Here is a 12,668-nt window from a genome sequence, read left to right on the forward strand (position 1 = left end):
TCATCCAAATATCATATAGCCCCACACAAGCGAACGAAATGGCACACGCGGGTCGAGGGCAATGGACGGCAAATGGGGCGACCCTGTGCGTGCCCTAGGGCCACACGTCATGGACCCTCGAGGATGTCGGCTCGGTGTGGAGCCTGAAAAGATCAAACGGCCGGGAGGGCGCTAGGGAGCCAGTAGCACGCGCCACGAGCAAAACGGGCGGCGCGGAGAGCACTCGGAAGCAGGGATGCCCCCAGGAGGCGGGTACTCTGGCATTCTTTATAGGAGTAATAGCCAAGGAGGATTGGTTCATCATGTTGGATCCGAACTTGATGGATCCAGTGTCGTAAGAATTTTGGGAGAAGGCATGAATGGTGATCATATGTTCCTGGTACCTAGGAGAGGGAATGGTGGTTGCACACACCGAAGGAAAAGGAGGGTGACACACACACCCGAGGAGAAGTGTATTGTGCACATGCGGGCAACATGTAATTTGTACATGTCGCCGGTTTATATGGTTTTATTCATGCAACTTGTTAAAAACTACTGCATGTTTGCTTGATGTGGTAAACTTTTATCCACTCCGGTCCTTTGTACTCTACACACACACCAAATTTATATTAAAAATTGTCAACGTCTACGATACAAAATACATATACTATGAAACTACATTTGACAATGAATCTAATAATATTAATTTAATATTGTGAATGTTGATATTTTTTCTATAAGTTTGATCCAAATAAAGATACTTTGGCTTTCGACAAAACTTATATGCAGACTAAAAAGGATCGAAGGAGTAAATTTGAAGGCAATTGAAGTGAGTGAACGGGGAAATGGAAAAAAAATGAAAGCTGAGATATGACGACTTTGAGTTTGCGTGTCCTTTAACTAATCTCTAAATGTATATAAAGTGTGATCCATATGCATTACAACAACTACAGATAAAATAACTCATTGCTCTACTCTCTAAATTCATTGAATGAACGATTTTCAACAACATTGCTACAACAGAGTGACCCTTTCTTTTAAAAAGACTAAAAATCTGATGTTAGATCTTTAAACATGACAAACTGAATGTTTTAACTAAGGGTGTGACTTGGTCTCAGTCGGCTGAGACCTAAGTCTTGGTCAAGTGACATAGGAGTAGTATATAAGAAGAAGAAGAAAAAATTGTATGAATCTTCCTACAAAATCAAAGGAATATAGCATTAATTGAGACATAACGAAATTTCAGTCGACCGAGACTAGCAAAACTGTTTAACCAATGCCTAAAATCTGGCATTCGCCAGATATTCGGGTCCTTTTCTTTCCATGCGACACAGTGGCTTTGTAGTATATTCCTGAAAAACAGAAAAAATGCGGCTAATGCGGTTTATCTGTACCACATTGCAGATTCCGCCTATGGCTGTTTTAAGTTTTAACGGGGCCTGTCAAACAAAGTGAGACCAGCTCTGGTCAAACCCTTGGATGGCAGGTATATCAAAATCGTGAACGGCACTCCAAGTTACCCTAGAAACAATTTCTCATTTCCTCAATGCTTCCATTTGATAACGAGCGCCCAATTTTTTAGGACTTAATTTGCCGGCAACAAGAAAAGCTAAACTTTTACTGGGACTTTACAAATACTCCTCTACGCGGCTCTCTTGTTAATTGCTCCGAACTTGCGGCCTCTGTACTCGTCTCACATTTTGTTATCACTCTCCTCCGGAGCGTAGTACTTGTCGTGAGTGGATGCAGCTAGCCATGGCTGCCCAAGACGAGCAGCAGCGGCCGCTGCACATCCTCTTCTTCCCCTTCCTAGCCCCCGGCCACCTCATTCCAATAGCCGACATGGCCGCGCTCTTCGCCGCCCGTGGCGTCAGGTGCACCATCCTCACAACGCCCGTCAACGCAGCCATCATCCGCTCGGCCGTCGACCGTGCCAATGACGCTCTCGCTGGCCCGGCCATTGATATCTCCGTCGTGCCGTTTCCTGACGTCGGGCTCCCGCCGGGCGTCGAGAACGGCATGGCCCTTAGATCCCAGGGCGACCGCGACAAGTTCGCTCGAGCGGTGCAGCTGCTCCGCGAGCCCTTCGAACACTTCTTGGTTCACAACCACCCCGACGCGGTCGTGGCCGGCAGCTACTTCCACTGGTCCGCCGACGCTGCCGCGGAGCACGGTGTCCCACGCCTCACCTTCCTCGGTAGCAGCATGTTCGCGCGGTCCTGCAGCGAGAGCATGCTGCGCAACAACCCATTGGCTACTGTCCCCGACGACCCCGACGCGCTCGTTTCCCTGCCGGGGCTGCCGCACCGTGTCGAGCTGAGGCGGAGCCAAATGATGGACCCCGTGAAGCAGGCGGACCACTGGGCATTCTTCCAGAGCGTGAACGCCGCGGACCAGAGGAGCTTCGGCGAGGTTTTTAATAGCTTCCATGAGCTGGAGCCGGACTACGTCGAGCACTACCACACGACCCTTGGCCGGCGCGCGTGGCTCGTCGGGCCGGTAGCACTCGCCAGCAAGGACATGGCTGGGAGAGGCACCGACGCGCTCTCACCGGACTCGGACAACTGCCCTGGGTGGCTGAACACGAAGCCTGCTGGCTCGGTGGTGTACGTCTCCTTCGGCACACTGATCAGGTTCTCGCCGCCGGAGCTGCACCAGCTCGCCCGCGGCCTCGAACTCTCAGGCAGAAATTTCATGTGGGTGACGGGCGCCGCAGGCCCGGACCCTTCAGAGTGGATGCCTGAAGGCTTCACCGAGCTGATGGCACGCGGCGACCGCGGGTTCATCATCCGAGGCTGGGCGCCACAGCTGCTCATTCTGAACCACCCTGCCATTGGTGGGTTCGTGACGCACTGTGGTTGGAACTCGACACTTGAGGCCGTGAGCGCCGGTGTGCCGATGGTCACGTGGCCGCGGTATGCAGATCAGTTCAGCAACGAGAAGCTTATTGTGGAAGTGCTCAAGGTGGGCGTCAGCATCGGCGCCAAGGACTACGCATCGTCCGTGGAGACTCACCAGGTGATCGGCGGTGAAGTAATCGCTGAATCCATCGGAAGATTGATGAGCAACAACGAGGAGGGCGGTGCCATAAGAAAGAAGGCCAAGGACCTCAGTGTGAAGGCAAGGACCGCGGTGGAGAATGGTGGATCTTCGTACAATGATGTTGGCCAGCTGATGGACGAGTTGACGGCCCGCCGGAGTTCCACGAAGGTTGGAGAAATGTAAAAAAATGCTTGGGTTGGCATATATGACAAACATTCGCCACGAGAGATGGAGTATTTGGGAAAGTTCGTCGGGCAGTTTCAGTGTATTTGAAGAATCTAGGTGGCTTTTGTAAAAGACAAATACACCACGGATGCATTAACTTGTCTGGTGCGACCACTTTAATGCCTAAACTTGTAAAATACATGAAACTGGTGCTGTAACTTGTCCGAGCGTTTAAATACGGTGCCTCTATCCGTATGGGGGCATATGCACTGCCCACATGGCGTGCCAACGTGGCATCGGCCCACATGACAATGGGTGTGAGAGGAGTGTGCTGATTGTTTTACAAAAAACTCCTTATACATTATATAATTTTCACAAAAGCTTTTGACATTTTATTTAAATATGTCAAACAGCATTGATCGCACCTATTACATCTAGACCTCGCATGTCAGCACATGGAATAAAATAGTAATAACAAAAAAAAGCACCCGGCAGGATTCAAACTCAGTACGAGGGCGCGCAACTCTAATTAATGGGGCGACCCATTTCGTCCGTTTGGGTCATTCGGACATAAAAGTTGGCCCAACGAGGCGATCCAAACGGAAGCGCGTGTCCGTCTGTTGTCCGCTTGCCATCCCTCCCGACCCAAACTGAGCACAAAAATGGGCCACAAATGGGTCTGCGTGGACAAAAGCGGCCGCTCTCGTCGTCCGCTCTCGTCTGCTGCCTTCCTCTCATGTCCGCCCCTGGACCCACGTATCAATGACCGGGTGAGAAAACCACCCCAGCCGCGACCCCACCCCACCTCCGCCTCCTTCCACAGCCGTACCAGCAGCAACTCCCTGTCGGCGGTGATGCATCTCTTCTCGGGCGGCTGCGGCCGCGACCCCCACCCCGCCTCCGCCTCCTCCTCCTCCCGCCGCGTCCTCCAGCTCGCCGCCGCCTCCTCCAGCTCGCCGTTGCCTGCTTCTTCTTCCTCATCGCCTTCCTCCGCCTAAACTTCCCCTCCTCCCGGTCCACCGCGTCGTCCCCTGCCGGCCCTCGCACCCGCCTCACCCCGAAGGCCGGCCCTCCGCCGCGACTGCATGGCGACAGAGGCCGCCGCGGCCGCCGTCGCCTCCAGGGAGCTCTACACCGGATCCAGTTCGACGACGTGGACGGCGGCGCGTGGAAGCAGGGGTGGGAGGTCGCCGTCGGAGCTGGCCGTCGACTTCGCCCGCCCACCTCGATCTCATATGCTCCCAGTGCAGGCTGTGGTGACGGAGGAACGCGGCGGCGCCGGTAGGAAATCTGCATCTTGCTTGTCCGCTTTGGGTCATCCACGAGCGGCGCGTTGGGTGCATCCGCAGACCGTGCGTGTCCCCTCATGTCCGCTAGGCGGACAGGCGACCCAAACGGACAAAAAACGGATAAAATCCGTGTCCGTTTGGGTCGCCCCATTGGAGTTGCTCTAATCACTACGCCTATAATAGTTGACTGTGGAATATCCTAATATGCTTCTATTTATCAAGAAACCGGGTGAAATAATAAAGAGAAATAAAAAAGAAAACGTTGATTCGTGGCAAATTGAAAAATAGAATATTAAGAAAGTCTCATGTTTGAAAAAAAAACTATTCAACATATTACCTGCCATCAACTTAATTTTTTTTAGTGATTTTACAAAAAATCATCATATTTTTGGAAAATTCTCACGTGTACTAAGAAATTATAAATGTGTTTTTAAAAAATGTCTGTCATGCATTCAAAAAATTTACAACATCTATTTCATAAAATGTTCAATATGTATTGAAAAAATTAGTGTAAACTTATTCTTACATTTCTACAAACACATTTAACATGTGTTAACACATTTATAGAATTTATTGTTTCTACACAATGATTTTTAATACATGTTAAACAATTTTCAAAATAACGTTGTTGATTTTTAATAGTTATGTATTCTAAAAATACAACGAAGATACAAAATAATTTTGTGTGCTTGTGGTCCTGAGTGAAGATGTAAACAAATTTTTAATATTTTATAATATATGTTGAACTGTTTAAATCAACATAAATTTTAGAAAAAGTTCATGGTTAAATCTTTGAACTACAAATAATAATAAAATAGAATAAAAAGTTTTAATAGACAATAATCACATATTGATAATTATTGTATTTTAATATTAGAATATTGTATATCATAAAAACCAAACAGTAACTTAAAACATAATAGAAATTGCAGAGCGGTAGATAGACTTTCTAGCTAACAGTTGTACACAAAGTACTATTTGTTTTGGTGGCTAGCATGCGTACTAGCTATTTAACCTAGATGTCCCAGGGTCGAAACCAATTCAAAGACTCGGTTTATTTTTTTCCTGTTATTGGCATATACAGAGCAATGGCTTATCTGTGACTTTAATTAAATCTTAGGGGATTTTTTGCACACAAAAACTCATACGCATTTCACCCAGCACAAGCATCGCTCACACCCACTGACATCTGGGTCAACCACCAGCTGTCACTCCACGTGGACAGCACATACGGTGGCATACGGGTGGAGGCACCGTATATGCACCGTGCAACAAGTTATAGCACCATTTTTATGTATTTTACAAGTTTAGGCACTAAACTGGCCGCAACAGACAAGTTAAGGCACCCGTGATGTATTTAACTCTTTTTAAAATTACCATGTCATTTCTTTAATTTCGAGCGTAGAAAGTCATCCAAACTGCACCGTAGAATCAAGATCGTGTGGCGGTTAGGGCGTTCACCGGCAGTTTTTCCCTAGAGAATGTTCGCCGGTTACTATTTCCAAAAGGTCTTACTAGTCCCTTTGATATGGCGAGCACTAGGAGCCGGTCGGCCGGCCAAAATTTTGGTCGGACGCCATGCAGCCATGCGATTGGAGGCCTCCGCATCGTTGGATCTCCCCTACTCCTTCTCCCTCCTCTCGCAGCTCACCCATCACCCGCTTGTATTTTGGCCACACTCCGCTACTGGTTAGTACCAACAATCCAATGCCATTGCACCATCATTTCATTCCTTTTTCTTAGGTAAATGGTCACTGATGGGCAACCAGCTAGCGATTGCTCGGTCAGACGACATGCACGCAATTGTGGACACTGCGGCATCGCTTTCTTTCAATACCTCTTGGAAGCAGCCATAGCCACTCGTTTCTTCTCCCACGTGACTCCTTCCTCATTTCCGTGTCTCCACCGCCTTCCACCATGGGAAGCCAATATTCCCGACGAGATCCATACACCCACTTGACTCCTCCTCTTTTCCTTCTCAGGCACACCACCCTCCTCGTCATTGTTGCGCGTTTCTACTTCGCCCCCATGCGCACACACCTTGCTTGTTTTAGTGGCTAAGGTTGCCCGCGTCACGCCTCTTCTTCGGCAGCATCGCGAGGCCTTGGTGCCAGACCCCATGGTCGAGCTCTCTGCTTCAACCACCCGCACGCTCTGGGGTGTCCTCCTGCGAGGGGAGGGGGGGGGGGGGGGGGGGGGGGGGGGGGGGCGGGGGGACGTGTGCTGCGACCGCGAGTCGGCATGATGGAACCAGCGTGCCGAAATGTTGGAACTGATGAGGCGGTGTGTTGCGACCGGTGAGCTGTGGTGCTGGAACCGACAAGGCGGCGACACCGAGGCGTTCTAGGATCGGTGAGGTGCGGTGCTGGAACCGGCCAAGGGATTTTCTTCAACCGACGAGGATGGTGCTAGGTGGCGATGGTGCAACCATAGCGAGACATCGACATTGGAACCCACAACTGATTTTGCTGCAAGCTGCTGAAACCATGGTGTCGCGAGAGGCATGTACCCGCGGCGAGCGTCGTCGGCGAGAGCGGTGGGCGGCGCACCTCGTGTTGCAACCATGGGGCGGCAAGTTGCAATCGCTGCCAGCCAATGAGGCGTTATGTCGGTGCGGCGGCCCGTCCACAAGCCGGAGCCGCAAAAACGAGGTGGCGACGACTATGGATGGTCCATGGTTGGGATGGGGCAATCGGCTGCACTCGATGTCGCTCTTCTCCCTGCGTGCAGTTGTGTGATATGGGGGGCGGGGGATAGACGATGCGTTGGAAGAGACAAAATATGGGACCCGATTTGACGGTTGAAGGGCAATGCATCACACGCTCGGGATGCTATCGGCTGAAACTTGGATCGGCCAACGTATCTATAATTTTTTTTAAATATTTCATGTTATTATATTATCATACTTGTATGCTTTCTATGTAATTTTATATTATTTTTATGAACTAACAATTAACTTGGTGCCCATTGTTAGTTCCTATTTTTTTTGTTTCATAAAAAAAACTTATCAAACGAAGTCCAAACGTGATGAAATTTTACGGTGATTTTTTATGGACTACGGAAGACCCTAGGAGCTTCGGGCCATAAGATGCATGAGGGAGCCACAAGCTCACCTGGCGCGCCCTAGCAGTTGTGGGGCCATGTAGCTCCGTTTTACCTAGTTCCTGGCCTATAAATTCTGTAATATTCCAAAAAGCCTGAAGCGAGACCCAAAATAATTCTTCTGCCGCCACAAGACTCTGTTCTTCCGCGATCGCATCTGGAGGCCTTTTCCGGTACACTGCCGGAGAGGGAAAACCATTGGGGTGGCAATCCTCATCTACCTTACTGTCTTCATGATGATGTGTGGGTAGTTCCATCAAGACCTACAGGTCCATAGTTGTAACTAGATGGCTTTCTCTCTCTTTTGATCTTCAATGCAATGATCTCCTCTGAGTTCTATTCGACGTAACTATCGCAGTGTGTTTGTTGGGATCCATGAATTGTGGGTTTATGGTAAGATTATTTTCATTGAAATTATTTAAGTCTCTTGAGATTTATTTGTTGTATAATTTTATTGCTATTTATGCTTTCCAATCTATAAGTTTTTTTGGCCACTTGGATGAGTAGAACTTCACAGGGAGTGGGGCACGGTAGTGGGTTCAATATTGCGGTGACCTTACTATATGATAGGAGGAGTTGCAAGGCATGTATTGTATTGTTGCTACTAGAGATAAAATGACGGAGTTTGAACATATTGCTTGGTCTTAATTTGTCTACATTATGTCATCTTGCTTAATGCTTTACTTTGTTTATCATAAACTTAATACTTCGAGAAGCATGTTGGATAGCGGTCTTGGGGTGGAGTAATAGTAATAGACATCAATAAGTTTAACAGTCTACTTGTCACAGACGTAATGCCTATATATGAATTATGACATGAAGAATCCCAATCATAATTGTGCGCAATTCTGTCAATTGCCCAACAGTAATTTGTTTACCCACCGACGCAGAAATTCCTCTAGTGAAACTATGGCCCGGGGGTCCCTTTTCCGTTATTACTAAGAATTCTACAATTGCTCGTTGTTTCCTTTACCTTATTTTATTTTATTTGTTTATCTATCACTATCAGATTTAATCATTGCAACCGGCGAGAACATTAGGATTGATAACCCCCTTGCCTTAGTTGGGTGGAAACATTTGCTTTGCGTGTGTGCGGGTACTGCTTGTATTGTTTGTGTGTCGTCTCCTTTTGGTTCAATAGATCTTGGTTCTTAATTGAGAAAAATATTATCTTTTTTTTAGGCAAGAGAAAAATATTATCTGTGACTATACTACTTCACCCTCCTTCAGGCAAGCCCAATAACTCTATAAAGTGTAAGCACCATTTTTCATAACGCACCGAGAGGCAGGCTATCCTTATTGAAAATTCCTATTCGCCGCTCTTTATGGTAGATTGCCCGCAAAATGGAGGGCAATGCGTTTTGGGCTGGCCCATGCAAGCTGCGACAGATTTCAGTTTTTCTGGGTTTCTTTACGGGTTTGGGGATTTGAGTTTCTTTTAAAAAATGTTCTAAATATTTGAACAAAAGTTGTTTTTGAAAATTGATCACATATCAAAAGAAAATTGAAAAAAAATCATGTTTCTACTAAATGTTCCCAAAATTTCCAATAATATTCGCGTTTAAAAAAATATTCATATTTTTGGAAAAATATTTAAAAAACGTTTTTGCTTTCAAAATTTGATTGCATTCTTTAAAAAATGATCTCAAATTTTCCAAATATATGCATCTTTAAGAAACGATCGCTACACTATTCCAAACTGGCCAAATCGTATTCGGCGCCTTACTCACCCATTATAGGCTATTTAGTGCGCAGCAAACACCCCCTCCCTTCTCTCAATCTAAATGAGCGCGCCCATCTTAACGCACCAGAGAAATCTCCCCTCTCCTGTTTTGGGAAGCTTCCCAGCTGGTATTTTTTCATTTCTTGATTCGGTTTTTCTCTAGAACCTGTTTTGTTTTGTTTTTACCTTCTTCTTTCTGTTTATTTTTCTTTTTACTCTTTTTTCCTTTCCTACATTTATTTTTTATTTTAATTATTTTAAATTTTTACTTTTATTAACCTTTTACTTTTATTTTCTTGATTTTATCAAAATGCACAAAGTTTTTTAAAATTGGATGAACTTTTTAAAGGAAATTGATGAACTTATTTCAAAATTGACAAACTTATTTCAAATTTTTGATTTTTTGGAAATCCAATGAAAACTTTCCAAATTCATGAAACAAAATCGCATTACCGAACAATTTCCAATTTCATGATTTTTTTTCCAAATTCATGAACTTTTTTGTCCAATTTGTGAAAAAATCAAATCAGCGACAAAAATTTAATTCATGATTTGTAAATATATGTACTTTTTTTAAAAGTCAATGGTCAACCAACCAACTCAGTTAGATTTTTTTGCGACAAGCCTGCTCAGCCAAATGCGTGTGTGCGATCAATTTGCGAGCGACCGAGCGAGAGGCAAAGTGAGCCCTGCTTCGCCTTTTGCTGGGCTGGGCCGCTACAGTTCGCTTCGAGTGCCAGGAGAGAGGTAAGAGCACCTACAACCGGAGCCCTCAATCCACCCCAAGGCAGATGGGCGGGCTATCCAGTCATTGTCGGGATGCAAAATTACCACCTAATTAGCCCTTCACAAATCCGGTCCAAACAACCGGACTGATCGACACTCCCCATACTTGGCTCGTATTTGGGGTTGATATGGGGAGCCACACGGACACGCGTCCAGTGAGTGTTGTCGCTTCGACGTGCCACTCGAGACTTTCAATCCGGCTATTTAAGCCGGACGACGTAACCCCAGCCCTAGCCAGTCCCATTTCCAACCCCCCCCCTCCGTGTTGCCACCGTTCAATTCGCTCGAGCTCGTCGTCCGCTAGTTGTCATGGACCGACAACAGATCACCATGTATGTGATGCTCGCTCCGGAGCGGCGGTTGGAGCTCCTAGAGGAGATTCGGGTCAGGCCTGCCTCTGGACTCTCTAGAGGCGAAGGAACATGAGCAAGCATCGAACGCGGACATGACAGCCACGGAGCCAGGGGAGGAAGGTGAGGCTGATCTGGCTGGTGGATTCGGCATGGGCAACGCCCTCACAATGTTTGAGATGGCCCAAGTGGAGGAGGCGGAGGAGCAGCAAGCCATCCTCGACTCCATACACTCGGAGGCAGAGGTGGTGGCCAACCGTCGATTCCTCCGCGAGGCGAAGGCGAAGCGCGACAAACACTTTGGCAACATTGAGCCAACGAGGAGCCGGTGCTGCGTGCAGCGGCCAATGATCAGGAGGCCGGTCTATCCGGCATTGCCGCCACGAGGGATGTCTACATCTCCGCCGACCGTTTAGGCTATATCTATGTAGTAGTACATTGCTTTTGAGTTGCATGGTGTAGTGTGGATTTGAGGTATAAAATTTGAAGTATGCGATTGCATCAGACCTAAAATGATGGGTGATCGGGCTGCATTCGCAAACGTATCAGGGATGATATTTGTCATATGCGGCTCAAGATGCTCTTATGTTATTCTTATGGTTTTTGTCTAATTTTCTATAGGTAAATTTGCCGCCGGTTTTCCTTCAGTTGTTTTCTCCTTTTTTCCTTTCCTCTTTTTCACTTCTTGAAAAGTTGCAAACATTTCTTAAACTCACGAACCTTTTTAATTAGTAGACATTTTTAAAATTTGAGAAGAAGAAGAAGGGAAGCTGTTTCCTGGCGTACACGAATTTACTCATGCGCTGTATACACATGCATTTTCTTCAGACAGTGAGAAGTAGCATGCGATTAATTTTGGCACGAGCCCACGGGAGCTATGCTAATCCAAGCAGACAAGCTTGCAGTGTCAGGACGACGCCGTCGCCGTTGTGTGGAAATGATCCATGGGCGGCTCGGACACCCGGAGGAGCTCCTCCAGGTACTCGGCGCCGAGGTCCTCCAGCACCACCGCACCGGTCGTCGCAGACCGGGCTGCCTCCTGCACGGCGGCAACCCGGCGCTGCTGCTTCACGGGCCTCTTGTTGGGCGAACGCCTGCGCATGCGGTGGCGGCGCTTGAGCGCGAGCACGGGCGAGCCCACGACGGCGCCGAGCGCGAGTGCGCGGAGCGACTCCCGGACGCGCTCGACGGGGAAGTTGAGCACGGCCGCGTCGCCGCGCGCGGAGAAGGCGGCCTGGTCGTAGGCCATGGCGGCCGCCTCGGGGCTGCCGAAGGTGCCGAGCCACACGCGGGCGCCGTTCCGCGTCGAGTCCCGGATCTCGGCCGCGTACTTGCCCCACGGGCGCGTGCGCACCCCGATGAAGTCATTGGCAATGGGCATGGCCGCGGGGGCATGGTGACCGCGGCGCTTCGGCGAGCTGCTGCCCGCGGGCACATGTGGCGCGGCAGCCCCGACGCCCGTCATGTCGGAGGATGACGAGCTTGAAGAGAGAGAGGGGTCGGAGCAGGAGGCATGATCCGTGAACTCCAAGAGGGTGCTGAGGAAGGTCATGTCGTCCATGTCGCTCGTGTCGTAGTCAGACGACGGTGCAGCGGCGGCGGCGTTGTAGCAGCGGTGCTGGTGGTATGATCCCGGCGGGAAGGTGCCGGCGAAATGCTGCTCCATGGGTTGACCGGCCGAGCCTGATCGATGGGGAGACAGAGGTTGGGAGAAGAGAAGCAGTGGCTGCTTCCTGCTTTGTTCGGGGTTTTGCGGGGCTTGACAAGCAACAGGAAATGCGCGGGGGTTTTATACAGCTCCCCGGTGCGGTGCGTCACCTACATAAACCTCATGATTTGATCGGACTAATTTAAAAGGGAACGGGCTACGGAGCTCAGCGATGATCTAACCATGACATCATCATGAAGCGCAAGCCAACCTTTGTTCACGCCCCAGACTCGAATGGTATACCGACATTGTCCATAGTGTCGTAGGGGTTGCCGATGCTTTCTACTTGCATTTTCCCAACACACATAATTGAATAATCTCTTTGGATTATGGTTACATTTTAACACTATTTGTAAGCTTTTGAGTGGCATTGCCTTCAAAAACTTACGTCTCACTTTGTACACACATAAAACTTGTATCATCAAGGAGTGTTGTTGTATAACTAGATGTTGCTCATGCCAATCCGCCTTTAGGGTTTTGCCACAACATAGTGACGTGCTTCCTACTCTTCGCCCCTATGCTTC

The 12,668-nt window shown here is 48.3% G+C and overlaps 1 protein-coding gene and 1 pseudogene across 1 annotated transcript; one reads left to right on the forward strand and one right to left on the reverse strand.

Moving 5' to 3' along the window:
* Positions 1–1,722: 1,722 nt before the first annotated feature.
* On the forward strand, positions 1,723–3,289 carry LOC125543710 (anthocyanin 3'-O-beta-glucosyltransferase-like). The gene has a single exon (XM_048707202.2). The coding sequence runs from the start codon at positions 1,723–1,725 to the stop codon at positions 3,202–3,204; it is 1,482 nt and encodes a 493-aa protein (XP_048563159.2). The 3' UTR covers positions 3,205–3,289.
* A 7,829-nt stretch (positions 3,290–11,118) lies between these two features.
* Positions 11,119–12,191, reverse strand: LOC125534107 (ethylene-responsive transcription factor 1B pseudogene; annotated as a pseudogene).
* Positions 12,192–12,668: the final 477 nt, after the last annotated feature.

The sequence above is a fragment of the Triticum urartu genome, chromosome 2A, assembly GCF_056163025.1.
Source record: "Triticum urartu cultivar PI428250 chromosome 2A, HENAU_Tu73, whole genome shotgun sequence".
NCBI classification, from domain to species: Eukaryota; Viridiplantae; Streptophyta; class Magnoliopsida; order Poales; family Poaceae; genus Triticum; species Triticum urartu.

Bases quoted from the DNA above. Each gene is read 5' to 3' on its own strand.
- LOC125543710 (XM_048707202.2), top strand. From the start codon at position 1,723: ATGCAGCTAGCCATGGCTGCCCAAGACGAGCAGCAGCGGCCGCTGCAC.